The 12,969-nt window shown below is 38.9% G+C and overlaps 1 protein-coding gene across 10 annotated transcripts in view; it reads right to left on the bottom strand.

Moving 5' to 3' along the window:
* camta1 (calmodulin binding transcription activator 1) overlaps positions 1–12,969 on the bottom strand; it is a 1,176,955-nt gene that overhangs the window by 133,357 nt on the left and 1,030,629 nt on the right. For all 10 annotated transcript variants that reach the window (XM_031905360.1, XM_031905359.1, XM_031905362.1 and 7 more), the window contains one exon: positions 6,417–6,543. In XM_031905360.1, the coding sequence (XP_031761220.1) occupies positions 6,417–6,543 (127 nt within the window). The remainder of the gene's footprint in view (positions 1–6,416; positions 6,544–12,969) is intronic.

The following is a 12,969-nucleotide window of genomic DNA, read 5'->3' as shown; positions in this document are numbered from 1 at the left end:
CCTTTGGGTGCCAAAGGCATAATTCACTATGGGTTGAATTGACTTTACTACTTTAAAAGTTCTTCTCTTTTTTTTGCTCAGTTCCACTAGAAAAATCAGTGTTGCAAACAGGTGGCCATGGGGCTGCATGAGAATCCGTATCATTAAGGTGCGTAAGCTTTGGATCCCATTTACTGTGGAACACCCCATTAAGCTGTCTGCTCTCTATGCTGATTTAAAGGAAGGCATTGACCTTTTAGCATGCATATACATATAATATAAAATAAATTAATTTTTTAATTAGATTTTTGAACAAATTTGCACCTGGGCAGAGACCCAAGGCAACCTGTCTGGCACTAACCTCCCCTACCCCCCTGTACCTGCGAATAGATGGATTGGATGTCATGACCTCCAGTCCCTTGGGCCACCCTATGGTCTAATGATAGTTACACAACTGGCAGCTACAGGAATAATAATAATAATGCAAAAATTTGATTGGTTACCATGAGTCTCACCGTTTCAAAAAGTTTTACCCAGTAAAGCAAATGATGAAGACTAGATTAATGGTCCAGCAAGGTACTTGTATATATGCACAGACATTTTTGGTTTTGGTGCATTTACCCCTATATATACCACAGTTGCCAAACCATGTGATCTAGTATTGATTAGCCCACTTGCACACTTATCCTTTCTGGGTTATTTCACTGTTCCTGTTTTGAACTACACTTTTAAAATATAATGTATATGTTGCAAAATCCCATTTTTGCTGATATTGAGGCATTCTGATGACAGCCATGCATTGCACTGAACAAGCTTTCTGAATGATAATAACATGAATAATGATAAATAATAACATATAAAACAGTATAGTTAGGATCCTGCTGGTGCCAGGGACCTTCTCACTGCATTGCAGCACATCCTAAAAGGTATTATCTCTGATACTGAAACATGCCTCCTCCTTTATTTTAGAAATAGCAGATGCACTGTAATGTGATGCTTGTGAAATTATAATATTGACATATAAATGCTTTGACAACTCAAGCCTGGTTTCATTATGTGTTAATGGCATCCTAGGAAGGAAATAATGTGCAACTAGGCAAACTAATGTCCACTGTCTGGGTGCTGATGTTTGGTATGAAAGCTTTAATTCCCTAAGCAGGAGGGACAGCCATCCATATGAGTAATTAAGATTGGCAATGTGTCAGATTACTATTTCCTTCCTTAAAAAGAGATGGGCACGTATTACACCAAACAGCCTTCCTGATGAAGCTGCAAAATAAAAGGGAATGCTTGTTTTAACCCTGTCTAGGCCAGAGCACCTTTTACTGCATTGCAGCAAAAGGCTGAATGACCACGTAGATCTTCTTTCCCGCTTGTCAGTAGAGCAGCCATTGAATACTAGGAAACAGTTTACTGAGTATGAACACTGCTTATTCTTGCATATTTCAGTCCATGCAGATAAGTGGGAGCTGCCATACTGCGTACATTGGTTAGGTAGTGTGAATGCACTTCAGCTAAACAGTGTGATGTATATAGAACTGCAAAGAGAGCAGGTTTTTGGAATAACTTCTTTAAAGGGACCCTATGCAGTGGCAAACAGTATGACAGCTCACACCCCTGAACCCCATTAAGTACAGAAGCAGAATTTTGTGTGCAGTTTAAGCCGTATCCTCATACCTGTCTTAATTTTAAAGGGATATCTAAAGCTTTTGAAAATATGTTATAATGATGCAGTTATTTTAACAATTTAATCTAATCTGCAGTTTGTTGCTGTTCATTCTCTACTTCTAGATATAATAGGTACATGTAAAAAAGTCAGGCAGATTTATTTTCATTGGTCACTTTCATGTGAGCCCAGAAACGTCCAGCGTAAGGCTTAAAGGAGCTGTAAACCCAAATACAACATTTTGCATAATGAAAGCAAATAAAACTGTAAGCAAGTTTCCAATATGCATTAATTACGCATTCCAGTGACATTTATTCTATTTGTAAATGCAGTTGCTGGCAGTGAGTGTCTAAGACAGTGAGTTGAAGTCTTGGCTAGAGGAGAGCTGATTCCTGCAACATTGTTTTAGTTGTACTAGTAGTAGTCAGAACCAGCAGTGCAGATAATTTCAAAGAATAGATTCATACTGTTGTAACAACAATTAATGTAGATGCCAAAATGTTGCTTAGAATAATTTTTTCTTTCATTAGTCATACATTTTATTTTTGGGTAAACAAATTACTAAACATGGCAATACAGAATATGAGTATTTAATAAGGAGACTATACACAAGCTTAGGCAATTTCCCAGTGCTTTGCTAGGTCCACCCCCTTTTGTTTGTCCATTTTCCCATTACTTCTAACTAGCTTTAATGTCTTACAGATCTATTGTTCTTTGTTTCTTGTGATAAACTGAAAGGAGGAGTTGGGGGGGTGGCAAGATAATAGACGGTACAAAACAATGGTTGAGGTAAGACAAGGCAAAACTGTAACTTCTTTATTATTCTTTTTTGAAACTAAAAAGGCCCCCATACACGGGCCGATAGAAGCTTCCGATATCAGTCCCTTGGACCGACTCGGCAGCTTATCTGCCCGTGTAGGGGCAGAAACGAGCGGACTGAACGACCGATATCTGGCCTGAAATTGGCCAGATATCGATCGGCCAGGTTAAAAGATTCAGTCGGATCGGGGGCCGCATCGGCTCGTTGAAAGTAATTTTTGGGAATGTTGAAGTCATCACTCTATATCTACTGCCATTAATCACTTACCCTTATACTGTCCCTTTGGCTCCTTTCCTCTTCATCACTTTGTCTTTAGACTTCAACCTATTCTTCTCACCATAACCCAGACTCTCAGGCAATACCTTCCTTTCCTACTTGCAAATGGCAATGGGGAAATCTAAATCCATGATATATATCTGCCTTCTGAATTAAATCCTTTACAAATAGCCTTTATTTTCACTTCCATATTTGTGAATTGTTGTAAGGATGGCTAACATTTACGATTTGCAGAAAAATAAAACTTTCTCTCTAAGGGGCACATTCATTAAAGTACGGCAAGTCCGATTACAAAAAAGTTGTATTTTTTCTAAAGTTTACAACTTTTGCGTATTTTCTATGATATTTTCGGCAGTTTGCATTACTTTTACGTACTTTGCGACAATTTGCGCGACAAAATCGTATTTGTCGCAAGGAGTATGAAAGTTTCGGATTCATTCAAGCTTCGGTATCGTGACTTTCCTTGGGCCAGGTTGGAGCTGCAGAGTCCCATTGAGTCCTATGGGAGGCTTCCAAAAACATGCACTGAAGGTTCAAAGTCTGGAAGAGTTTGGCACAGTTTGACATTCGTTGACATTCGGATCGCCAATCGCCAACGATCGTTTCAAAATGAAAATTTCGGAACTTTTGAATCGTAAGTACGAAATCTTCGTATTGAAATGAACGGAATTTTAGTGACTTTTGCAATCATCAGAAATTATCGGATTTCGTGATTCGGATTCGTACTATAATGAATGTGCCCCTAAATGTAATACTAGTGTTGACCTGCCAGAAATTGTAAGCCAAAGTTGTTTGCAACTTGTACAGCCAGGATAAATGCCCATGATGTCTATTTCGGTGTCCGTTAGCTCTACCTACTTTTGCATCTAAATAATGTTATCCAGTTCTGGGCTGCCTGTAACCTTTCCACATAACCTCCATGTTGAATGTTCCTGATTTAAGAGATTTTGGCAGTAGTGAGCCCACAATTCAACATAGACATTAACTAGCAGTTATCACTGTTTTGTGCCGGCAGACCACTCTACATTGTATAATATATATATATATATGCTTGGGGAGACATGTTTGTGCCCCAGGGAATCTTTTGGGACAGAATTTGTGTAAAGGCCCTTTTACCCAATATCTAAATTAGAAAAGGGTCACTTCTGTCTGATTTAACAGTATTGAATTGTCAGCCAACAATATTATGCAACTGAAACTGAAGACTATGTGGATTTGCCCATGCATTACTTGATTAGTATTAATGTATAGATTTTTATCCATAAGGTGCTAAAAAAGGAAGTGCCGAGTGGTACAGTGTAAGGGCACCTTAGTTGGCTTCTATACCTGCCATGTACACATGAAATCCAATTGGTTGTTGAATATTGTAAGAACTGTTTTAATCTTATTTTTAAAACTTTACCTTTGCTTATGCATGTGTAGGGAAAAGACCATTTGTTTCAAGCATTAATGGAATACTCAATCATTTTTCATTGCAGAGTAATGTTGTGTTAAATTTTCATAGTCTTATGAATGCTACGATTGTTTAGAATAACCCAATCGATAGAAACATTATTAAATTTCCTTTGTTTTCCTTCTTTAATAAACCACTTTAATTTATCTTGTTAAGATCAGTGTATGAACAGGTCTGTGAGCATTAATAGCTATAATGCCGCTTTTTGTAGGGTAGTTACCAGGAGCTGTATCCATAACATCAGAAACACAAAAAGGATACAAAGTGAAAGTGCAAGTCATGTCTGTCTCACCAAAGTTGTGATTTATGAAGCTAGGTTACTCCTATTAACTGTTCCTAAAACAGAGACAGCTGCTTAGTGCCTTTCAGGCATTTGAAAACAAACCCAGTAGAATTCTCCATATCAAAACTTCACATTCTCTATTGTCACATAAATCACATTGTCCCTGTTGGATATGTTGGGTGCCACTTCAGAGGAAACATTAATTATACGTGTGAATTAGTGAGAACCCCTGTAGCACTTATATTGTATGATGAAGCTCCTGTTGAGAAAGTCTCTTGCAAGATATGTATATTTAGGGCATTTATATGTCTCAACAGGTTCATGCTATTTTGAGAGAATCCTACATCATTAAAGGAGACTAAAGGGGCCATTTACAACCCCAGGGGGCACAAGTGCAAGAGCACTAAGGAGTACAAATGAGTACATGAGCCCCTTGGTGGTCATTGGGGAGTGATATGGGGTTTGGTGTGGGGGGTTGACTTCATATCTGTTCTCTCAGTGTACTTTGCTTGTCAATTTGACTCTTGGCCTAACAATTCTGGTAATTCCGAAGACTGCAGTTGTCATACTGTCATACTGCAACTGTTCTACATGCTACCATACTTGTTCAAAAGGGAATTGTCATTGCTGTAAACCTGCATCCAATCTGTACATCATTTTAACAATTTCATGAATACGTTTTTGTTTTTTTTTTTATAGTTATGAATGGTTTATATACCTGCTTGCTCAAACTAACATTTGTTTTCCTACTGCAGAAACACTTTGTGTGTCAGTTGCATTGCTGCCTCACATTGAAATCGACCTGTTAGAGCAGGTAAATTCTGCCAGTGACTTACAGCATTAGTTTGTTGGCCGCAGCCAGTAAAATATTACGGTGAAGATTTATTAAGAGTCCACTAGAGTTCAATAGCAGTTTACAATAGCAATGACTCCATCTCTTGCACCCATTTTTTTTGAGTCACCTCATCCTAACCTTATAGCTTCAGGGGGTGTTCTTAAAGGAGAACTAACCCCTAAAAATGAAAATGAATATGGCTAGAAATGCGATATTTAATAGTTTGAACTTAATGCACCAGCCTAAAATGTGTCTATAATAGTAATGATCTAGGACTTCAAAGTTGTCACAAGAGTTCCCCATCTTGGAAAGTGTCTGCTACATTCACTGCTCACTGTGCTCTGAGCAGCTGTTTAGAAGCTAAGCTTAGGGGTCGTAGCAAATTATCAAGCAGAAAATTACTTTGGCCTGTAATATAAGCTGATGCTGCAGGCCTGATTAATTCTAATACCAATTGCACTAGTTTTAGCTGCTATGTTACATGATATTCCCTGCTAAAGGGCTGTGGTACAGAAGCACACAACATGTACAACTGTACAACATTTCTAGCCTACTTATTTAGTTAAGCTTTAGTTCTCCGGCTGTGATTTTCATTTGAAAAACCCTGATGGCCTTCTGATGTAAGGTGACATGCTCCCGAGTAAAACAGATTCCTGGGCCCTTGGGCCCTTTAGTTAAAGGGCACCTATCACCCTCAAAATTGTTTCCCCCGCCAGAAGCGGGCTAATAGAGCAAAAATATTGTTTTAAAAAAAATAGCCCCGGTGTGGGCAGCTATGTTGTGACACTCGCTTGCACATAATAAGCATGTGTCCCAATTTGCTTATTATGCATGTGTGTGTGACGTTAGCCTGGAGACTCGCTTATTATGCACAAACAACATGGCCACCCGCATCGAGAGCTCCCTCCCGGGGTAGCCTAGGGCTGTATTTTTTTTATAAGAAAACTATTGCGCAGTGATCTTTTTCATGGGACTTCACCTGGATACAGATCCTGAAGTAAAAGTTTATATCCCTGTTGATCACTGTTTAATCACATTTTGTTTCTATAACAGTAGCATACTATACCCTTTACAATAATACTGCAGTCATGTAAATTGCCTTACCTGGGCAGTAACATCGCAGTACACCAGGCTGTATGAGGGATGCAGGCACTGAGATCTGATCAAACAGACAACTGTAGTTATTGCTAGCCTCCTGCCAGGGGCCTGTGATTAGGACTTTCACTCCTCCCTGAAAAAGGAAGAATTTACAGTATGAATGACATTGAATGAAATTTCTGTATTTATATATATTTTTTTTAACCCCCTTCTCCTATGAGTTTTATGTAAATGTTTTGGGTGTATTTAAAACTATTTTGCAGAATATTTTCCCAGTTGAGCATTAGTATGGTAAATAAAGGGAAGCGCATTCTAATAACAGATTCTAATTACTTCATTATACCTGGCCAAATGCGTCCACCTCAAAAATCTCAATGACCATTATGCGGACATCGTTCAAACACACTGTGAGCAGACCCTTTTGTGTACTGTATATGTGCCCATGCATAGGTGGAATATCAGCAGTATATGCCATAATAAAAAATGCTAAATATGCTCTGTAAAAGATGTGAATACCATAATCCAATATAAAATTTTACATGTATGTAATGTAATTGCATAGTAGTTGGAAAAAATAAAAACAAATTTTAGTTAAAGTTGAATATACTGTAGGGAAAACCAAAGAGGGATGAGCAAGTAGCAGGTACTGTACAGATGTTTCCAGGTGATTAACAATTCAAATTATTATTATTATGAAATGCCAACATATTCCACAGCATTGTGCAATAAGTGGGTGTATAAATAAAACATACAAGAAGACATACAAAACAGCCAATAACCAATACAAGAGGTGGAGAGGGCCCAGACTTTTGAGAAGCAAACTTCATTTTTAATGAACAAATCACTTATTTTGTGCTTTAAACATATATATATATACAGTATGTATTTCCTTTTCATCCAACCTCCAGACAAAGGGGCGTATTTATTAACACTGGACAGATCTGCTCAGTTCAGTAGGTTAGTGCTCTGGGGCAAACATAGGGTGAACAGATCACTTGAGTCTAATAAATACATGTTGTAGTTCAGAACTGATTGCATTTAAAATACACTACAACCCAATCAGCCCTGCTGGCTGGATCTTTTAGATGTGGTTCTAAATTTTCAAGTGATCCTTGGGGCAGGGGCCACATCCAAACTGTACTGTAGATCTTAAGCATTGATTTATCTATTGTTACTGTATAACGTAATATAACTATACCCCTGTTTGTGTTCACACCTTGTAAAGTACTGTGTACAACTGTGGTGCTATATAAATAAACAAGAACAATACATACATACTGCAGTAAACATGAAGATACAGGGCTACCTGGTGCAGTAGTGTTTTTTTTTTTAAAGGTTTTTGCAGTGAAAAGCAATCGAATACTACAGTACCTAGGACAACCTGCAACTGGGACATGTTCCTCTGAGACATTGGACCTTTTGCTAAGAGCAAAAAATGAGCACAGTTTTTCATACATTTCTATCCCCTCCACTTTCCAGAAATTCAGGGTAATTGCAGCCACTACAACATATTTTGTAAATGCTTTTAGGAACCTAACTATTATGCATACATGGAGGCAACGCACAAAGGGGAACACTGAAGTTAGCGGCTGATCTTTGGCAAGTACTGGGATCCCTTGCACTGGTGCTAAACAACAAGAATATGATTAGGTTTTAGTGGTCAGTCATTCTATAATCAGTTGTCATGAAGGGTATTATTGTGCTGCACAAATGAGTGCAAAGTTTGATTTGACTGATGGTTTGAAACGCGTTTCGCAGAATGACTGCAATCAAAATCATTATGTCTTTGTATATAGCAGTTCCTGTTCTTTGATGGCAAAGTATTATAGGCTACATTATTCTTGAATGTCTAGAAAACTGACAGCAAAGGCCAGTGCAATCACTCTCTCAATAGGCACCGCGCTGACCCACTTTCCACAAAAAATGGGCCAATTTATTTCTCACTTTTACAAAACAAAAACACTGTAAATTTGATCTCAGACGACACCATAGATAAAGGCTGTTTTGGGAACCTGCATGTAACTGTCTGTTGGCAAAAATAAAATAAAGTGTGTCACAGTAAAAATACTCCCCCAACCCTGCTATGTACATAAGCAAGCAACAAAATTTGGAGCCTATGGGTTGAAAGTGAAGCTTTGGGCCCAAAAAAAATGCATTGGCGCAGTGCCAACATATTTATGTTAGTCACAATTACCCAGACATGCAAGTGAGCGTATTAACGTCAGGTGTACCAGTAAGATGACTGCAGAAATTGATTATGAGCACATTAACCCTACACATGCCAGTTAGATCACTGCAGAAAATGAACAATACAGACGATAATCCCAGACATGCTAGTAAGTGGTCTGACCGTGAGCGTGCAATTTGCAGATGCATATGGCCATGTTTTTTCCCACAATACAGCATTTTTGCCAGATTTCCAGCATCACTGTAACCAAAAGCCAAGTGACAGAATTGCACCCAATGCTTCAAAAGAAACACAAGTGCAAGTGTAGCTAACATTTTCAGAGTGGTGACTGCATAATTTCTCATTTATGGCTTTAAAATGGCATTATTGTGTAATTGCTACTAGCTTTTTTCGCTTATCGATGCTGCCTACTGTGGTAAACTTGGAATTACTACTACATTCAGGATGGCAATAGCTCCAGGGTTCTGTAGCCTCAATTGTCAATAGCGTTTGACATTCAGCAGGCAATCAGTACCACTGATACATGCAACAGTTGTCTCTAACATGACTGTACTTCAGATTTTGATGGCCTTATTTATTAAAACAGCTGATTTAGATTTTTTGTCAGTGGCTTCTCCCACTCCCATAATTTCTATACAGTATATAGATACACATGCCCACACAAAAGTTTTCCTCAGCAGAATAACCTATGGCAATGGTTTCAAACTGAAGGGCTGTCCCCGCTGGGGGAAGCAGTTGCAGGGGGCTGCTCAGCCTGTAGGTAGAGTAAGATCAGATATAGTGAGAACAGGCATCTGCTCAATGTGAATAAGTGAATATTATCATCTTTGCATTTAAACCTTTCTCCACCCCTTTGTTACTAAAGTCTCTCTCTTAAATCCCTTTCATTGGTGAACAAAGTACAAAGCTCTCATTCTGTCTTTCAGAGTCCCGCTCTCCATTGCTCCTCTCTATATATCTCCTTATATACCCTGTTCCAGTTCTTATGCTCAGCTTGAGATAATCTATTGTTCATACAGTTCAACACAAGAGCTAAGAAACATAAAACCATGTTGCCTGATTGGCCCACACCACTGGAACAACCATTCTGTATCAGACAAACACCCACACTAAAGGTCCCCATACACGGGCCGATAGTAGCTGCCGATATCGGTCCCTTGGACCGATTCGACAGCTAATCGGCCCGCGTATGGGCACTCCTGACGGGCCTGCTCGACCGATATCTGGCCTGAAATCACCCAGATCTCGATCAGGCAGGTTAGAAAATCTAGTTGGATCGGGGACCACATTGGCTCGTTGATGCGGTCCCCGGACTGACTTTTCCTATACCCACCGTTATAATCCGATCGTTTGGCATTACCCTGGATTCTCCTGATATCACCCACCCATAAGTGGGGGATATCAGGAGAAGATCAGCTCGCTTGGCGACATCGCCAAACGAGCGGATCTTATGTTGTATGGGGACCTTAACTCTATTCTCAAACATCCTTATGAATCACTTTCTAGAGAGGGCATTTTACTAGTCTTCCACTGCAACATCACACCCTTAACTTATACACATGTTCTACTCCACATTTTGCTTCTGTCTGCCTCCTCTTACTCAAAGACTGTAAGCTCTTTGGGAAGATGTTCACAAAAGGTGAACTTTCCCTTTAAAGGAACAATACCCATTTCCTAAGCATTGTTTTAACAATCCAAAAGGGAAGTTGTTTATAAGGGTGATCTAATGGAGTTGTTTAAAAATGTTGGCCTGCTCACCAGCTCAGGATCTACTGGTAGATCACAACCTACCGTATAAATACAGTGTTAATAGGGTTGGAATTAACTTTAATATGATGTACAGAGTAATATTCTTGAACAATTTGCAATTGGTCTCCAGCCAGGGAGTTGTTTAAATAAAAGACTGATATATTAATAGGAGAGGACTTGAATAGAAAATAAGTACTAAAATGTAACAATAACAATTTAACTATAGTTTAAAAAAGCAATAGTTTTGGGCTGCGGGGGTCAGTCACCCCCATTCTATAACACACTAAAAGTTACCACCCCTTTAAATGCAATCTATTCCTCTCCAAATCATCCCAATAGTATTTAGGACAGAAAAAAAATGACTGTTACCTGAAATCTAGTCCGAACTGGAGGGCCTTCTTCCCTACTGCTTCAGAGCCCCCTCAGAAATCACCAAACCAGGTTGGAAGGCTGATTAAGGTAGCTATTTAAAAATGAATGGGTGTATTGCCACTTTTACAGAGCTATAAAGTAAAATAAATGCTGTAGGAAATACTCAGTGGCTCCAAGCAAGTTTGGAACCCTAACCATTGTAGAATCGTAAAGCAATCACCGCTTCTGGGGGGTGATTTATATGAGGGCCTTTTAGATACATCACCCTTACTTTACTTGTGTTATGGCCTTTTAATAAAATTTGCAGGGGCTTTTAGCTGACATTTTTAAATGCAATGCTTAACAACTAATCTAAAATGGCCAGTGAGTCCATTACCAGACAAATGCCAAATCAATGGGGATTTAGACAGATAAAAGCTGCAGCAGCTGTCTCAGAATAATAGAATTATGGCCTAAGATGGGATAGGCTATGCAATAACAAGATGTGTGCAAGAGTGAGACTGCTCGCACATGGCTAACTCCCCATTTGTTTCAGCAGTGCTACAGTACCTGGCTTTTGGCTTATTTCAGTGGAGATCAAACCACTAATTTATTTTTTTAAAGAGAAGTCTAACCTGCAGGTGGAATTTCTCCAGTGAGCGCAGGTCTGGCAAGGAACTAGAATGAAGTTGCCTAGAGCTCCTACAGGGGCCGTTATTATGAAAAAGATACTGACAATACAGACACAGGCTTTCACTCATCCCTAAAGACAGCAAATTTAATATGTAGAATTGCAGTATTATAAAAATAATATCCCTTCTGATAAATCTACAGTCACATTTTGTGGTTGCACACTGAAGTACATTGCTTCTTACATTTCATTCTATTTCCTTTCTGGCAAAAACAGCGGCCTTGCTGTATGGATGGAAACCTAATAAGACACTCAGGATCAGAGCACTTCTTTAAGGGCAAATCAATTTATTTGGAAGGATCAATTACTTCTTCACTGCTAAGGCTAAATCAATCATCAAATAAAAAATTTAGGGTAATGGGACATGGAGCACTCTTACGCATTTTGTCAGCTGTAATTTCTAACGTGGGGCCAAAATGCACAAATCCATCCAACATTGTCCTCTATGGCAATCTCCTGAGAGTGATAAAGTGATTGATGCCTGAAAATGTACACCACCCCTTTTTAGATCTTCAAGATGCCCTCTCTCCTTTCTATGTCCTAGGCGTATGCCTATGATCTAGCAATAAAGAATAAAAGTTAAGATCCAGTTTAGGGACTTTTACATGGTTTCTAAGTCTGCAATGCATAATATAGGTGTATTAACCAAGGAGAAGCTGAAACAATGTTATATAGATAACCAGGGAACTTACCAGACTCACTGGCAGCAACGGTAAGACTGAAGTCATAAAAGGAACACTGACTTTATAGATGCTACCTGTTTATATGTCTATACAGTAAATGCTTGTATGCTTGACTTCTTCCTAATTCTCATATGTAGAAATGTTTTTGTATAGTTGTACCTCACCTACCTCAACTTCTCTTTTGCACTCCATAACAATTTCAGTTACACCCCCTGCTTTAAATTCTCCCTTATCGCTCAAGTGTTCAGAAAAAGCTACACCTAGACCCATACAGTATCACAAGCTTAGTTTACTCCTCAATTCCTTTTTAGCTTCTGCATATGGGATTTAGTGCCTGCTCAATGTCAAATGCTAGATTATAGTTGGAAAAACAAAAGGATTGTTGTTTGACCTAAGTGCTGCACCTTCTGAGGTCGTATAAAGATTGCAGTATACCAGGCAATGATTAAAGACATCCAAACCCATTACAACGCTCTTATCCCCTATGCTCAATGTGGCCTGAGCTATGTTTCCATGGCATTATAACAAATCATTAGTTATCTAGTTTAGCAGAGTTAAGCACAAAATAAACTTTGTCAGACACTGTAATGTTGTTTTAGTCTCTACAACACTATCTGTGCTCGGTTCTAAAGAATAGAATTGCATTTAATGATATCACTATTACTAACCATAAATTGAATAGAACATCTAATGTAGATTGAGCAGCCCTGCAGCTAGTTAAATGCATGGAGGCCCTGGGTCTCTCAGACCTGTGGAGGTAAATGACATCCCCATGTGAAACATTTCTCCTGCTGCTCCTCCGGTCATGCTACCCTTTCAAGAATTGCCTTGGCACTAGGTTCTGGCACCTACGCACTAGGTTTGCTTATCTGGTCCACAAAATTTCCTACCTACCTA

The sequence above is a fragment of the Xenopus tropicalis genome, chromosome 7 (genome assembly GCF_000004195.4).
Source record: "Xenopus tropicalis strain Nigerian chromosome 7, UCB_Xtro_10.0, whole genome shotgun sequence".
In the NCBI taxonomy this organism is placed as follows: domain Eukaryota; kingdom Metazoa; phylum Chordata; class Amphibia; order Anura; family Pipidae; genus Xenopus; species Xenopus tropicalis.
Note: the sequence above shows the minus strand (reverse complement) of the source record. Positions and strands in the feature narration are given on the sequence as shown.